Source organism: Elephas maximus, chromosome 5, assembly GCF_024166365.1.
Source record: "Elephas maximus indicus isolate mEleMax1 chromosome 5, mEleMax1 primary haplotype, whole genome shotgun sequence".
In the NCBI taxonomy this organism is placed as follows: Eukaryota; Metazoa; Chordata; class Mammalia; order Proboscidea; family Elephantidae; genus Elephas; species Elephas maximus.
In genome coordinates this window covers 26,036,420-26,050,556 of record NC_064823.1, presented here as the reverse complement: position 1 = coordinate 26,050,556, position 14,137 = coordinate 26,036,420, and the positions used below count along the sequence as shown (strand labels likewise).

At 37.1% G+C, this 14,137-nt stretch overlaps 1 protein-coding gene across 1 annotated transcript in view; it reads right to left on the bottom strand.

The window, feature by feature from the left end:
• Nucleotides 1-11,730: 11,730 nt before the first annotated feature.
• The window catches only part of QRFPR (pyroglutamylated RFamide peptide receptor), a 64,785-nt gene continuing 62,378 nt past the window's right edge, over nucleotides 11,731-14,137 (bottom strand). Inside the window, exons 5-6 of the mRNA XM_049887064.1 lie at nucleotides 12,806-12,903; nucleotides 11,731-12,131 (exon numbers count right to left, since the gene is read on the bottom strand). Coding sequence (XP_049743021.1) covers nucleotides 11,731-12,131; nucleotides 12,806-12,903 — 499 coding nt within the window. The remainder of the gene's footprint in view (nucleotides 12,132-12,805; nucleotides 12,904-14,137) is intronic.

Sequence of the window (14,137 nt, the reverse complement as noted above, 5' to 3'; positions counted from 1 at the left end):
TGAAAGCAGCTATTAAATATACGGGAAATAGGATTGGATAAATAATCTATTTTAAATTTCAGCAATATTTTGATTTCTAAGAACTTAATTAATCCAGTGGTTCCTTCTTTGTAGCATGCTTTATGTTTTATGCTATACAAGTATTATTTTCTTAAATCTCTATGAAAATAGTAATGAAAGTTTATTTTCAAGTTCTTTTACCTTGTAGTATTTCATTATTCTAGAGTTAGTTTCTTTCTTTCTTTTTTATCTTAATCTTCTTCCTTCATTTTTCAGTTTCCTAAAACGTATAACAATTGTCTAAGAATACAGAAATGTGAAGCTGGCCAAGAGCTCTGTGTATATGGGCTGGAGGTGGCAAGTGGCTGGCTTTGGTCTAGGGTGACTGGGAGTGGATTCAATGCCACACTTGGGAACTCCAGCAAATCCAGAACATGAAGCTTTCCACCAATACACAAATTGTTCTAGTTCATTTCAGATTGTTCTTCCAATTTCTTTAAAGAAGAATCTTCGATGTGTGTTTGAGGAGTGATTGTCTTAACTTACTGTTGATGAAGCCTCCACCATGGCTTCTACCACTCCGATGCATTCTCCCCTGCCTTGAGGACTGCCAAGCCGAGCCTTCTAACTGTGGTTTGGCCGGACCATGCAGTGGCCCTAACCACAGTTTGAATTTGGCACCAGAATCCCGCTCATGAGCAAACCAGGATTTTGGTGCTTGCCCAGGACCTGAAGAGCTGTGTCCTCAATCTGTCCTTGGACCTGAGCATCAATGGAGAGGAAGATATTTTCTAGCACACCACGGTGCCTGAGCCCATTTGCAAAGCAAAAGGTGTCCTCCTTTGTGACACAATTCAGCATCTGGACCTCCAAATGTGGACATGGGAGGGCTAAGGGTGGAGAGCTCTGGGCACCAAACCCAACTCCCAGACACCATTGGAAATAAAAAGCTTCCCACCCCCTCAGAAGGGGAGCGAGTGGTCTTTTGGATGCTAGGTCCCACATTGCTCCTTGTTTGTGCAAACAATAAATTGCCACTATCTGTTTCCCTTACAACTGGTGATTTGGTGTCCATCTTATCTGGATCAACTAATAGGACAGGACAAGAACCTGTATTCAGTTACATTGACACTTAACATCATTTACTGAGGGATAAACACATTCCTGTTGACCATTTAGTTCACAGCGGATGATGGAAGGGAATGGGATGACTAACTGTTCTCGAGGCATACCATCAGTGAACTTTCCCACTTTTTCTCATCTCTCTCTCACACACTCCAATGTAAATATCTAAAAACTCCCAAGTGTCGCTAGGATTACCTTGAGGAGAATGACTCTCTCCTCTGCTGTGTTCTACTCAGCATATTCTAACCTGTGACTTCCTCCATTTTGCTGTATTAACCAGCACCCACTGCTTGTGTTCAAGAAATGTATTGAAAGTTCTCATCCACTGTGACAACCTTCTCTTTTTCATCATTGTTGTGGGTTTTTACATTTTGTTATCCTTTTATTATCATTCTGGTGAGATCTCAGGAGAGAAGGGAAATAAATGTTTGCATAGTCTCCATTGTAAGCCAGAAATCATTCCTTAATTATTTTTAAATCCATTCAGACTGGTACAGTTTAGAGAAACAACTGTTACCCTTGAAATATCTACTCCTTAAAAAGAAGTATAATTGTGAGTTTCTCAGCTGCTCTTTTTCCTTGAAATTTCTTTTAAAAATCACACTTTCCAGTTCAATAAAAACTAATTTTAAAATAGTTTCTTTATATCTATGTTTTTCCTGAGTGAACACAGTTTTGTGAACTTAGCAGCAGCCAAGGAATCTGGGAGGGTGAATATTTAAGTCAGAGCAATAGTTTACTTACTTTGTCCTCTCATAATTTTAACAGTTGATGCTACTTTATCTTATTTCTTCCTAAATTTTTTCTTTTATAGATAAATCATAACCATAGTTACAACAACTATTTTGGTGAAAAAAGAAGAAAGGAAGCCTGAGATCTAAGCCAGTAAAGCTATGCTTTTTTTTTAAGTTTATGGTTTCATCTGCCATCCAACACTTCTCTGCTTCATATGGTTCAGAGCAGAAAAAATTTTCGTAATCTCTAATGGAAGGAGGGTTTCTAGGTCTGGCACAAAGTAGAAACTCCATATTATGTTTGGAATATGTGAATGAGAACAGTGTAACCTACAAGTTTTGATGGACGGGTCTGTCTTTGTTCTAAAATTCCAAAGACTCCTGTACTCTCCATAAAACCTACAAATACTACACATGAAAAAGTAAATGAAATGCTTTTTTACTCTCAACTAATAGCAATAACTTCTCAACACTGAATTTGTAGAGCCTGTTAGTCTTACAGATAATAGAGTTTAAATAAGTCCAGGTTAAACTTTAGGACAATAAAGCAGAAAATCATGAATAATGTTATTTTGGTGAGTTGTGAATGTAAAAATAACTATGAAATGATAAAGAAAGGAATTTTATGTTTACAAAATAGATGGGGAGTGGAAAAGGTGAGGTTAAACATTAGCAGGAACTTACTAAATGTTATGCACTGTTATGGACTGAATCGTATCTCCCAAAAATATGTGTCAACTTGTCTAGGTCATGATTCCCAGTATTGTGTGGTTGTCCTCCATTTTGTGATCTGATGTATTTATCCTCTGTGTTGTAAATCCTAACCTCTATGGTGTTAGTGAGGCAAGATTAGAGTCAGTTATGTTTATGAGGCAGGACTCAATCTCCAGGATTAAGTTGTATCTTGAGTAGATCTCTTTTGAGATATAAAAGAGAAGAGAGAGAGAGAAGAGGGACTTTATAACACTGAGAAAAAAGCACTAGAAGCAGAGTGCATCCTCTGGGCCCAGGATTCCTGAGCTGAGAAACTCCTAGACCAGGGGAAGATTGATGACAAGGACCTTCCCCCAGAACTGACAGGAGAGAAATCCTTCCCCTGGCGCTGGCCCTCTGAATTCAGACTTGTAGTCTCCTAGACCGTGAGAGAATAAACTTGTTTTTTTAAAGCCATCCATTTGTGGTATTTCTGTTATAGCAGCACTAGAAAACTAAGACATATAGTTTTCAAATTTTATTCGCTTTTCTGTATCTATCTCATGTGGCAATAAACATTCTTTGAAAATACAGATCTTATGGCCAATTATTTATTTGACCATTCTTCTATTGGTGAGTATTTAAATTGTTTCTTTTTTTGAACTATGATATACCATATGTTTGACGAACAAATGTACATATCATTTTTAACATTTTACCAAATGTATTTAGACAAGATATTTTGATAATGCATTTTTATTTTCATAGCAATATATTTCAGTGAGCAAAAGTTACTAATTTTAATGAGGTCCCTTTTATCAAGTCTTTCTTTCATGCATCCTGCAAAAATTTCTTAGTGTCCTAAGAAATTTTTGCCTAACCCAGGGTACAAGGATTTTCTTCTATGTTTCACTCTAGAAGTTTTATAGAGCTAAATCTTATGTTTATATTTATGATACATTATGAGTTAATTTTTGTATGTCCTGTAAAGGTTAAGTTTCTATTTTTGGTCATGGATATGGATCAATCTAATTGTTCTGGAACCATTTGTTTGAAAAGTTGTCCTTTCCCCATTCAACTATATAGACATTTTGGTCAAAATAAGTTGATAACGTGTGGTTCTACTTCTACTATCTATATTATCTTGCATTTATCTCTGTGTCTGCCCTAGGTGTTACACAAATGGGCCAAAGATGACCCTTGTAAATTACCCTCATGTTGTTTTCTTCTTCTTCTTTTTTAAATTGTGCTTTAGATGAAGGTTTAGAGAGCAAATTAGTTTCTCATTAAACATGTAATACACATATTGTTCTGTGACATTTGTTCCCAACCCCACGATGTGTCAACACTCTCCTCTTCTTGAACTTGGGTTCCCAATTTCCATTCATCCAGCTTTCCTGTTCCCTCCTGCCTTCTCATCCTTACCCTTGGGCTGATGTGCCCATTTAGTCTCATATACAGGTTGAGCTGCATGTATTGTTTGTTTTATGAGCCTGTCTAATCTTTGGCTGAAGAGTAAACCACAGGAGTGACTTCAGTACTGAATTAAAATGGTGTCCGATGTCTGTTATTTTCTTCTTGACAATAGTCTAGGACCACTAAAGCACACCAAACTCAAATTCTTGTTGGCACCAAATTCAAATTCTTACACATCCAATTGCTTTAAATATAGCCCATATAAGCATATTTATAGCCGTGTAGAACCTTCTGTTTTGTGTACCCCTGTGAAATTGCGCCCAACATCTGCTAACTGCAGATAAAGCAAATCATGTAGCTATAAAACCCTCAAACTCCTGCTGTCTTTCATAGCTCTCTGACCCAGGAACTCCCCGCCTTGCTGCTGAGTGACATCACCTAGACATGTAAGCTCTCTGATTCCTCCTTACCACAGAAGTTCTCTTGTTCTTCTGGATGGTGACCCCTATGCCACCGTCTCTGGAAGGTTTTTTTTGCTGAAAAGGACTCTACATGTCATGCAACACTGTCCAAGAGTCATCCAATAAAAAGCTTGTTGTACAATACAGTATACTGTGGTCCTGTTTTTTTTTTTTTTTTTAAATCAGTCCCAAAATCCTAAAACTTACCACATTGGGCCAGTACCACACTGTCTTGATTATTGTAACTTATAAGTCTTCAAATAAATACGATAATATAGGTCCTGAAACTTGGTTCTTCTTTTTAAAATTGTTTTGGCTATTTGGATTAATTTAGGGATTTTAGATGCAAGTTATCAATTTATGCAATAAAAAAATCCCTGAGTTTTTTTTTTAAATTGAGATTGAGTTAAATTTATAGACAAGTTAATATATAATTGACATAATTATAGTGAGTCTTCCTGTGCATGAACATGGCTTAACTCTTTATTTTAGTTCTTCTGTCATCTCTCAGCAGAGCTTTGTAGTTTTCAATAACGAATTTTTTGATGTGGTTGTAAATTATACACTTTTCTAAACTTTAGTTTCAAATTGTTCCTAATAGATAGAATTTATTGATCTTTGTAATTAACTCTGTATCTGGCCACCTTACTGAACTCATTTGTTGGTTCTAAAAGCTTCTTATGTAGATAAACATGATCATGTTTTCCCTCTTTCTTTCCTGTCTGTATACCCTTTGATTCTTTTTCTTGCCTTAAAATATTGCCCAAGAACACCAGAATGAGATTGAATAGAACTGATGGGAGCAAACATTCGTTCTTTGTCCGTGATCTTAGAGGGAAAGCGTTGCATTCAGTCTTTCATCATAAGTATGATATTAACTGTTGTTTTTTTGGTAGAAACCTGATATCAAGTTGGGAATTTCACTTTTATTCCTAGTTTGCTGAGACTTCTTTTTTAAATCATGAACGAATGTCTAGCCAATTCTTTTTCTGTATCTATTGACTTAATCATATGATTTTTCTTTTCAGGCTCTCTATTTTATGAATTACATTGATTGATTTCCCAGATATTGAACCAATATCTGAAAAATCCTTGTATTCCTTAAGTAAAGCCAATTGGTCATGACGTTTTATCCTTTTTTTAAATAAAAAAAAAAAATAGAATTTACTAATTCAATTTGCTAAAATTTTGTTAACAATTTTTGTGGCTGCTTTCATGAAAGATGTTCTTCTGGGGTTTTCTTTCCTTTTAAGTTTAAATCATCCTTAAATGTCTGCTAGAATTTACCAGTGAGGCCATCTAGGCCTGGAGTTTTAATCTGGGAAGGTCATTATAGATGCAATTTCAGAAATGAATAAAGTGCTGTTCAGATTATCTACCTCTTCTTGAGTGAGTTTTGGAGTTTTGTCTTGGAAGGAATTTGTCCTTTTCATCTAAGTTGTTGAAATAAAAGGATAATATATCTTTATTATTCTTTTAATATCTATAGGAACAGTAGCAGTGTTCCCTTTTCACTTCTAATATTGGTAATTTGTGTATTCTACCTTTTTAAAATCAGCCTTGTTGTTGTTCGTTGTTACATGCGGTTGCATCATTTCTGACTGCGATCCTATGTACAACAGAACGAAGCACTGCCTGATCCTAAATCAGTTTGGCTAGAGTTTTATCAGTTTTGCTGGTCTTTTCAAAGAACTTCCTTTTGGTTTTATCTATTACATTTTGTTTGATTGTTTTTTAGTTCATTGATTTATACACTTAGCTATACTATTCCTTTCCTACTAAACCAAAGAAAGCAAACCTGTTGCCGCGGAGTCAATTCCGACTCATCTTTCCTACTACTCAGTTTAGTTTGCTCTTTTTCTAGGTTCTTAGGTGGAAGCCTACTAATTTATTTGAGATCCTTCTTCCTTTCTAAGCATTTAATACTATACATATCTTTTTAAGACTGCTATTTTGATAAATTAATATGTTTTCATTTTCACTCAATTTGAAGTATTTTCTAGTTTCCCTTGTGATTTTCTCTTTTTCCATAGGTTATTTAGACATGAATTTTTGTGAGATTATCCACATTGCTTGCTGTTGCTTGTTTCTATTTTAATTTTATTCTTTTGTTTTAATTATTTTAAGCTTATTGAACTTGTTTTATGAACCAGAATATGGTCTATTTTGATGAATTTGCCATGTGCACTTGTAAAGAATATGTATTCTTATATTGCTGGATGGGCCGTTTTATGAATATCACTTAGAGCAAGTTGATTGATAATGCTGTTCAAGCCTACTAGCTCCTTACTAGTTTATTGTCTTCTCTTAATGTAATGGTTAAGATTGTGTGTCAACTTGGCTGGGCCATGATTCTCAGTGTTTTGGCAGTCATATAATGTTGTAATCGCTCCCCTGTTGAGATCTGATATGCGATCACCCCCATGATAGGATCTGCTATGAGTAGCCAATCAGTTGAAAGGGAGTTTCCTTGGGTGTGTGGCCTGAGTCATATATAAGTGGACATTCTTGCAAGGCTGGAGAGTTTTTTCTCACTTTGGATACTGCGGCTGGCTCCTGTTTGTCTGACCTCTGGTTCTTGGGACTTGAGCTAGCCGCTTACCTGCGGTCTTGCCTACAGACTCTCCACAGATCTTCAGTGCTTTGGTCTTTTTTTTTTTTTTTTCACTCTTTTTTCTCTCAGTGTTAAAGTTAGGATTACTTCTATTAACCTTTATTCACTTTCACTGATTTATTTACAGTTTGTGGATAAATCCATTACAGGCATTTTTTATCTTTGATATCATGTTTTTCATTTCAAATTTTCATTTAACTTTTTAAGCGTTTTCATCTTTCTGCTTATAATTTTCACCCCATCTGTTCATGTTTCTTGTCCACCTTTTCCACTATTCAACATATTAATAGTAGTTATTTTAACTTACCTGTCTGATATTTCCAATATCCAAGCCATCTCTTGTTCCAGTTCTGTTTGTTTCATCTCTTGAAAATAGATTTTTCTTGCTTGTGTGTGCATTGTCATTTCGACTAAATTTCAGGGTTATATTCTAATGGCACTGGGATGTAAAAGAATACTAGCGATGGAGGTAAATATTTAAGCCCTGAAAAAAACCTCTTCTTCTGACAGACCGTTAGTGAGGAAGAAGCTTTTTTTAAAATTATTATTATGTAAGAAAAAAAAAATTTTTTTTTTTTTTCTTTAATGAGTGGGTTTTCTGAGTTCAGTTTTTCTTGTTGCCAAAGTTACTTCAACACAGCATAGGCTTCGAATTCCTGTAATGGTGGACTACCAACCACCGTGTGCTTAGTGTGAGGCCTGAACTGCTAGAGAGTTTACCTCACTGTTCCTATTCCACCCTCAGCTAGCAGCAGTACCTATACACCTGCATCCCAGGTAAAGCCTCTCACTCTATGTTCTTGACCCATTCCCAGAGGTAGACCACTGTTGCTTGTTAGTCAATACTAGGCTTGTGGGGCAACCAAGGTCTTTTTCTCAGTTCTCATGAACTGAGTTCTCAGCTCCCAAGCATATTAGGCTGTTCCTCTTTGCCTAAGCCTCAGGAATGCAGAACCCTCAGTGTTAACACTCCTTCCCCAGTGGCTGACATCCTCTTCCTCCTACTCACTGTAGGGTCTATAGCACAGGAAGATCTCCTGTTTCCTTTCTCATGGTAGTTAAACTCTGCCTTATATAGGTGGGGGTTCTTGGCCATGAACGCATTGCCTACCCCTTCTTCAATAGAAGCAGACTCTGCTTTGCATATGAGCACATTTTTCTTCTCCCTTATCTCAGTGGCAGATGGCTTTTGCCTTGTGTCAGTAAAGGGTGGGAGGAAAGAATAGAGGGTGGGATGTAGGAGGATTTCTTATTCCACAAGAAGTTTTGCTTTTATCCTAATAGCCGACCTTTGCCTAGAACAGGTAGTGTGGGGGTGGGGGAGGAGGGGAAGGAGAAGACAAGTAAGGAGGAAAGATTTCTTGCCCTTCCCCCAGCAGAAGACAACTCAAATACAACTTAAAACAAGTTTAGGCCCAGGTACAGACAGGTTTCTTTTCTTCCAGTGGCAGGCAGCTTTTGCTTCATAACAGATCACAATCTTGGGCATAGATGGGTTTCAGGCCAGTTCCCCAGTGGCAGCTGATCACCACCTTGCCCACAGAAGTCAATATCAAGCCTTGGCAGGGCCTACCTGCATGCACCATATAGGGGTCCTCCCTCCGGTCTTCTGTCTTGCCCTTAATCTTTCTCGTGAGCACCTGATAGAATGTAAAAGCACTGGTCAGTGGCTGCGGACTTCCCTTGCGTCTGGGGCTCCCAAGGATTCTGAATTGTCACTCGAGCCCTCACTCAGCCTTTAACAATTTGTTTAAATTTAATTGTTTTTTCTTATTCACTTTGTGGCAGCTGTCTCTTCCTCTCATACTCTGCCAAGGGCAAAATTGTTCATTTATCTTGTCTTTCTTTAAGGGGCTTATTACCCTGAAATTCAGTTCACCTTGTAACCTTAGCTAAAAAAAATATATATGATTTTATAGATTAATAGGCTTTCTCTTATTTTTAGGGTAGGTGCAACATTCTTTTGCACCTTTCTACCTTCTAAGTGGAACATTAAACCCAAGGTTAGATTTTAACAATAAATTTTAAGGGCATGATGGGTTACTTGTGCCTACCTTTTACATGTTTGGCCTGAGGTAACAGGGCCATGAACCTTGGCCTTTGATGTTATCATCACCATGTCCTCACAGACCTGCAGCTACATAAATATGACACTGTTTCACTACCAGCTTTCTGCTTATCTGGCCTGGAGAAGAATAACTCTAATTCTCTTTTTTCCTTTGCTATCTAGTTATCCTCTTCTGCCTTCCCTACTGGGTCTACCCGGGGACCTTGTCTTAAGTTGTGTTTGAGTTGTCTACTGATGGGGAAAGGGCAAGGTCTAGGAAAGATAGGAAGCAACACTAAAACTTGCTTTTGTTTTACCCGTATTTTGGGAATCCCTGTTTTCTGAGTAAAGGTCCACTCATTTAAAGGGAAAAAAAAAAGTCTGCTAGTAGTTTTACCTTTGGAATTAGGATGCATACTGTTGGTATCCTGACTCATACCGAATTATACAAGAAAAGGGGTCCTTTGGTAGAGGGGGGATCCTTGGTGGAGCAGTGGTTAAGAGCTATGGTTGTTAACTAAAGGTAGGCAGTTCAAATCACCAGCCACTCCTTGGAAACCATATGGGGCATTTCCACTGTCCTACAGGGTCGCATGAGTCGGAATCAACCCGATGGCAATGGGTTTAGTTTTTTTAGTTTGGGTAGAGTGGAGAAAATATGCAGATGTTTTTGGCAACAACAGATTTGTGTTAGAGGTCTGAGCAGTAAAATATAGCTTTTCACTTCTTTATAGATGTTTTATCCTAATGCTAATAAGTGCAAGTTTTATTTTCTGTACCCCTTCCCAATCCAAAGCACTCCTCTCAATTCTCACTCCAAGCACCATATATGAGAAAACTAGATGGACTAAAACAACTGACAGGCTGAGCCAGAAAAAACGACAGAACATTCAGATGCCTGGATGGAGGACAGATGGGTTAAGAGAGGTTGTAAAGCTGGGGGAGAAGAGAAGGCCATAAGCAGGATCTCCTTTTGCACATACAAGGTGAACTCTCTGTGGACTTGTAAGCTGTTTTATACCATTGTCTGGACTCAGTGTGAGTGTCTTTGGCTAATAGGAGGATTTTCTCTGTAATGGATTGGACCATACTACCCTTCCAAACCTTTATAACAGGACAAAGACATTATAGGGAAAAAAAATGCACTAACTTTTATTTCTAAAACAGGATTAACTGCAATGTGAGCAAAAGAAAAAAAAAAAACTTTCACAGGGCTTTCGGACATTTTACAGTAAACGTTTAAGTTATTGACTAATACATAAAAAATTTTTTTTATATCAAGCTCTGCAATGCATAGGAATTTTTTTAAAACTAAAGCTTAATAATGAAATCGTCGATAATAGCTTTTCATTTAGTCATATTTGAAGCATGTGTATACAACATTCAGAAAGAGTTGCTGATTGAGAAAGGATGACCCAAAACAGTGAATCTGACTCATATGTAATGGTTTAATAATTTAATGATAATCATTGCCTGGCTACAGGTTAACCAGGCATAACATGTTGGCAGTTTACATAAATAACCCGTAATTAATACACTTCAGCACAGAGAAAATCATGAGTTTCCCTCTCTTTGTTTTATTTCCGTTCCTGTATCATATTGACAGTTTTTTTTTCCCAATACCAGTTTCATTTCTCTTTTTCCTCCATGCCTACATTGGCACACATGTTATATTAAATGCCTGTACCTTAATGACTAAGTGCTGGGCAGCTACCTGAAAGGTAGGCAGTTTGAACCCACCAGCTGCTCCTCTGGAGAAAGATGTGGCAGTGAGTATAAAGGGATTAAAATATAAATATGTAAGGTAGTTAAATTTGCTTAAATATATCACAGTCAACCCACAAGTGAGGATCCCAGAAACCTTCTCTGGATTAGAAAAATACATTAAAAACTAAGTATGAGAAAGTAAAAGGGAACAGAAGGTGTATCTTGAAACAGCTATGGTGATGCTTCAGAGCTTGAAGGTGCTTTACGATACAAAGTGCTTTCCCACCCATGTTTCATTTTGTTTGCACAGCAACTCCATGAAGTATAAGAGATATCTCCTCCAGTTTACACAGGATGGAATGGAGGCTCCAAGGTGTTAAATGATTTGCCAGTCGTTATAGCAGCAGCAACTGGCGGAGCTATAAGCTCAAACCCAGCTAGGTCTCATTAATTTATCACTTGGATGCCTCTCCAACGTCTTTGACTTTATGATATGGCACAGATCTCATCTGTGACTGTATCACCTAACTTTGATAGTGCAGTAACTGTTTCATCATACCGTTAAACTATTAAACTTATTAAAGAAAGAAGATATAATTTTAAAGTTACTTTCTTGTCCAATTTAGCAACACACAGAAAGATACATTAATTACATTGACTGTATGGGGGGAAACTGACAGCCAAGAACATTTATTTCTGTGCAAGATAAAAAATATACATAGACCATGTTTTTATAACCTGCAAGGAACCATTTACTAACTAATTTTTCAAAATTTTATTTCCATGTATTATGCCATTTTTATGGAAAATTGATTTCAGTTTCCTTCTTGTCCTCATTTTAAGAATTAAAAAAAAGTCTCTGTCCTTTGTTCAAAACAATTTTCTGTCCAGATTCAAATGGGAGCGGCATCACTCATGAAGGCACCATTACAGTCAGTGCCCACTGCCTAGAGCAGCATTCCCAGAAAGTTCAGAACTAAACAGGGCAAGATGTCGTTTGAAATTTTTCTTCTCCTCTGGTTGTTCGCACAGTTTGACTTCAATGTTGCCATCACTGAAGGCTTCCCCTTTGGTCTCCTCTACCAGAACCTCTCTCTGGGAAAACCTTCCTTTCTTCTGCGTCATTGTCAGTCCTGAACTGCCACGCCTTTGTGCTGGAGATAAGGATTCTTGTACTACGCAATAACAAACTGCAGACAGGAAATTTTTTTTGAAGTTTTCATTCAGAAATGCATAAACAATGGGATTGCAGATGGAATTGGAAAATCCAATGATTTGCACGATAGCAAAAATCATCTTGATTGTGACATCATCGTATTCCTTTTCAAAATTGCCTGAAATAAAGTAATGCTTTAGGCTGCATATTTGTTTTTAATAAAACATAGAACTTCTGCTTATCAAGTGTCTTTACTTAAGACTTACGCTGGTACAGTGGCTAAAGGTGTGAATAATGCTCAAGACCATTTTGGGGAGAGGCATCTGACGTCTGAATAAAAATAACCTCTGTAATGAATTTTCATTCTCAGGGAATCTAGGCTTACAAGGGCATAGCCTGGTGCCTGGCACTTTTGGAGGGTCATTGGATCTCAACTTGGTAACTCCAAGCTTCATGTAAACTGGCAGAAGTGGTTCCTTTTGAAATGTTCCTATGTGATACCTATCATAGTGAGAACCATGTTAAGTGCCTGGATATCTGACTGAAATCCTAGGTTTGAGTAAGGTGCTTAAATAAGGGGACACTCACGGATGTCACATCTCTCCCAATTTATAAATGAGCTAAGAAGTCAGAGGGAATAGCACAGGAGAAGAATCTCAAAAGCTTTCTTCATCTTCTGTAATTATTAAAGATCCAGTCATAGCAGTACATAATTGTATACCACGTAATGATCTGGTGGTCTTGAAAATGTGAAAGAAGCATATTAAATGTTGGATTGCCCCATGATTCATTATCCATACTAGCAGGAAATGAACTAGAACTTCCATTTAATTAAGAATGACAAGTACTCACTGTATTCGATCATCATGTGAACAACATGGAAAGGCGCCCAGCATACACCGAAGAGAGCCACCACCGTCACCATCATAATGACAGCTCGCTTCTTCTTCCTGGACCCATAGGAGATATACTGTATTGGTTCACTTCTCCTTGGAAAATGTGTCAAATTGACAGCAAAGCTATTAAATAAAGTTTGAGCCTGGACCTCTCAGCCATAATTTTTTTAAATACTCATGCAGTTCACAATAGGTTAATTGCAGGCTGATTATCATCTTTTCCCCATGGATTTTACACATATCCCCCTAAGTCTCACATTATAAACATACTTACGAAGCTAGAAGGTAATAAAAAAAAAAAAAAAAAGGAAATAAAAGCTCTCAAAACGAGTGACCTGGAAAGCACTGTACTGAACAAAATAATAACATGAGTCAACAATAACTGAGTGCTAATTATGGGTCTGGCACTGTGCTAAATGCTTGGCATGGAATTTGTCATTAATCTTCCCAAAAAGCCATTTGACAGATGCAGAAACTGAGGCACAGAGAAGATTAAGTAATTTGCAAAGTCAGATGACTAGTTAGGGATGTAGTTTGAATTTAGGTAAGCAGTCTAACTCCAGTGCATAAGCTCTTAATTTGCTTTACACTGAAAAGCATTCACGCTTTTGATAGCAAAACATCAATATTTATGAAATATGGGAGGCCCGCAGGATAGAATTTAAAATGCAATCCTTTATTAAATATCTAAATAACATGATTTTCCCAAATTTGAACTTGTTTTCTCCATTAATCCTGTAATGAAGGTTAGCATTTCCAAGAGCACTACATTTGCATAGTACATTAGGTTTACAAAAAAGTCACACTCACTGTATCTTATTTCAACATGGTTGAGTGGGAGAGCTAAGTCAGCAATTTAAAAACCCAAGTGCTGAACAGTTTAGGGGCCCCAGACTGTCACAATGAGAGGGATGATTTCTTTGTACAAACAAGGCACTAGAAATTATAAGAATCCTACCAAATCTAGACTTCTCCAAATAGGGTTTTGTTTGTTTTTTAATAACCACTGAGTGTAGATTATAAAATAAACCATATGAACTATAAGCACTATAGCAGTAAATTCTGTTTTAAAGTAACTATTTTTATTAATGAATAAATATTATAGCAAACATCTCAGTAAAAAAAAAAATATGACTAATACACTTTAAAGCAAGGATGCTCTACTTTGGAAAGAATTTTCACATATATCATCTCCTCACTCCCATCAAACCTGGGCAGGAGGTAGTAAGGATGGATGTTACTTTATTCCCTCATATGTGTGAGGAAACCAGGAGCCTGGGCAGCAGGC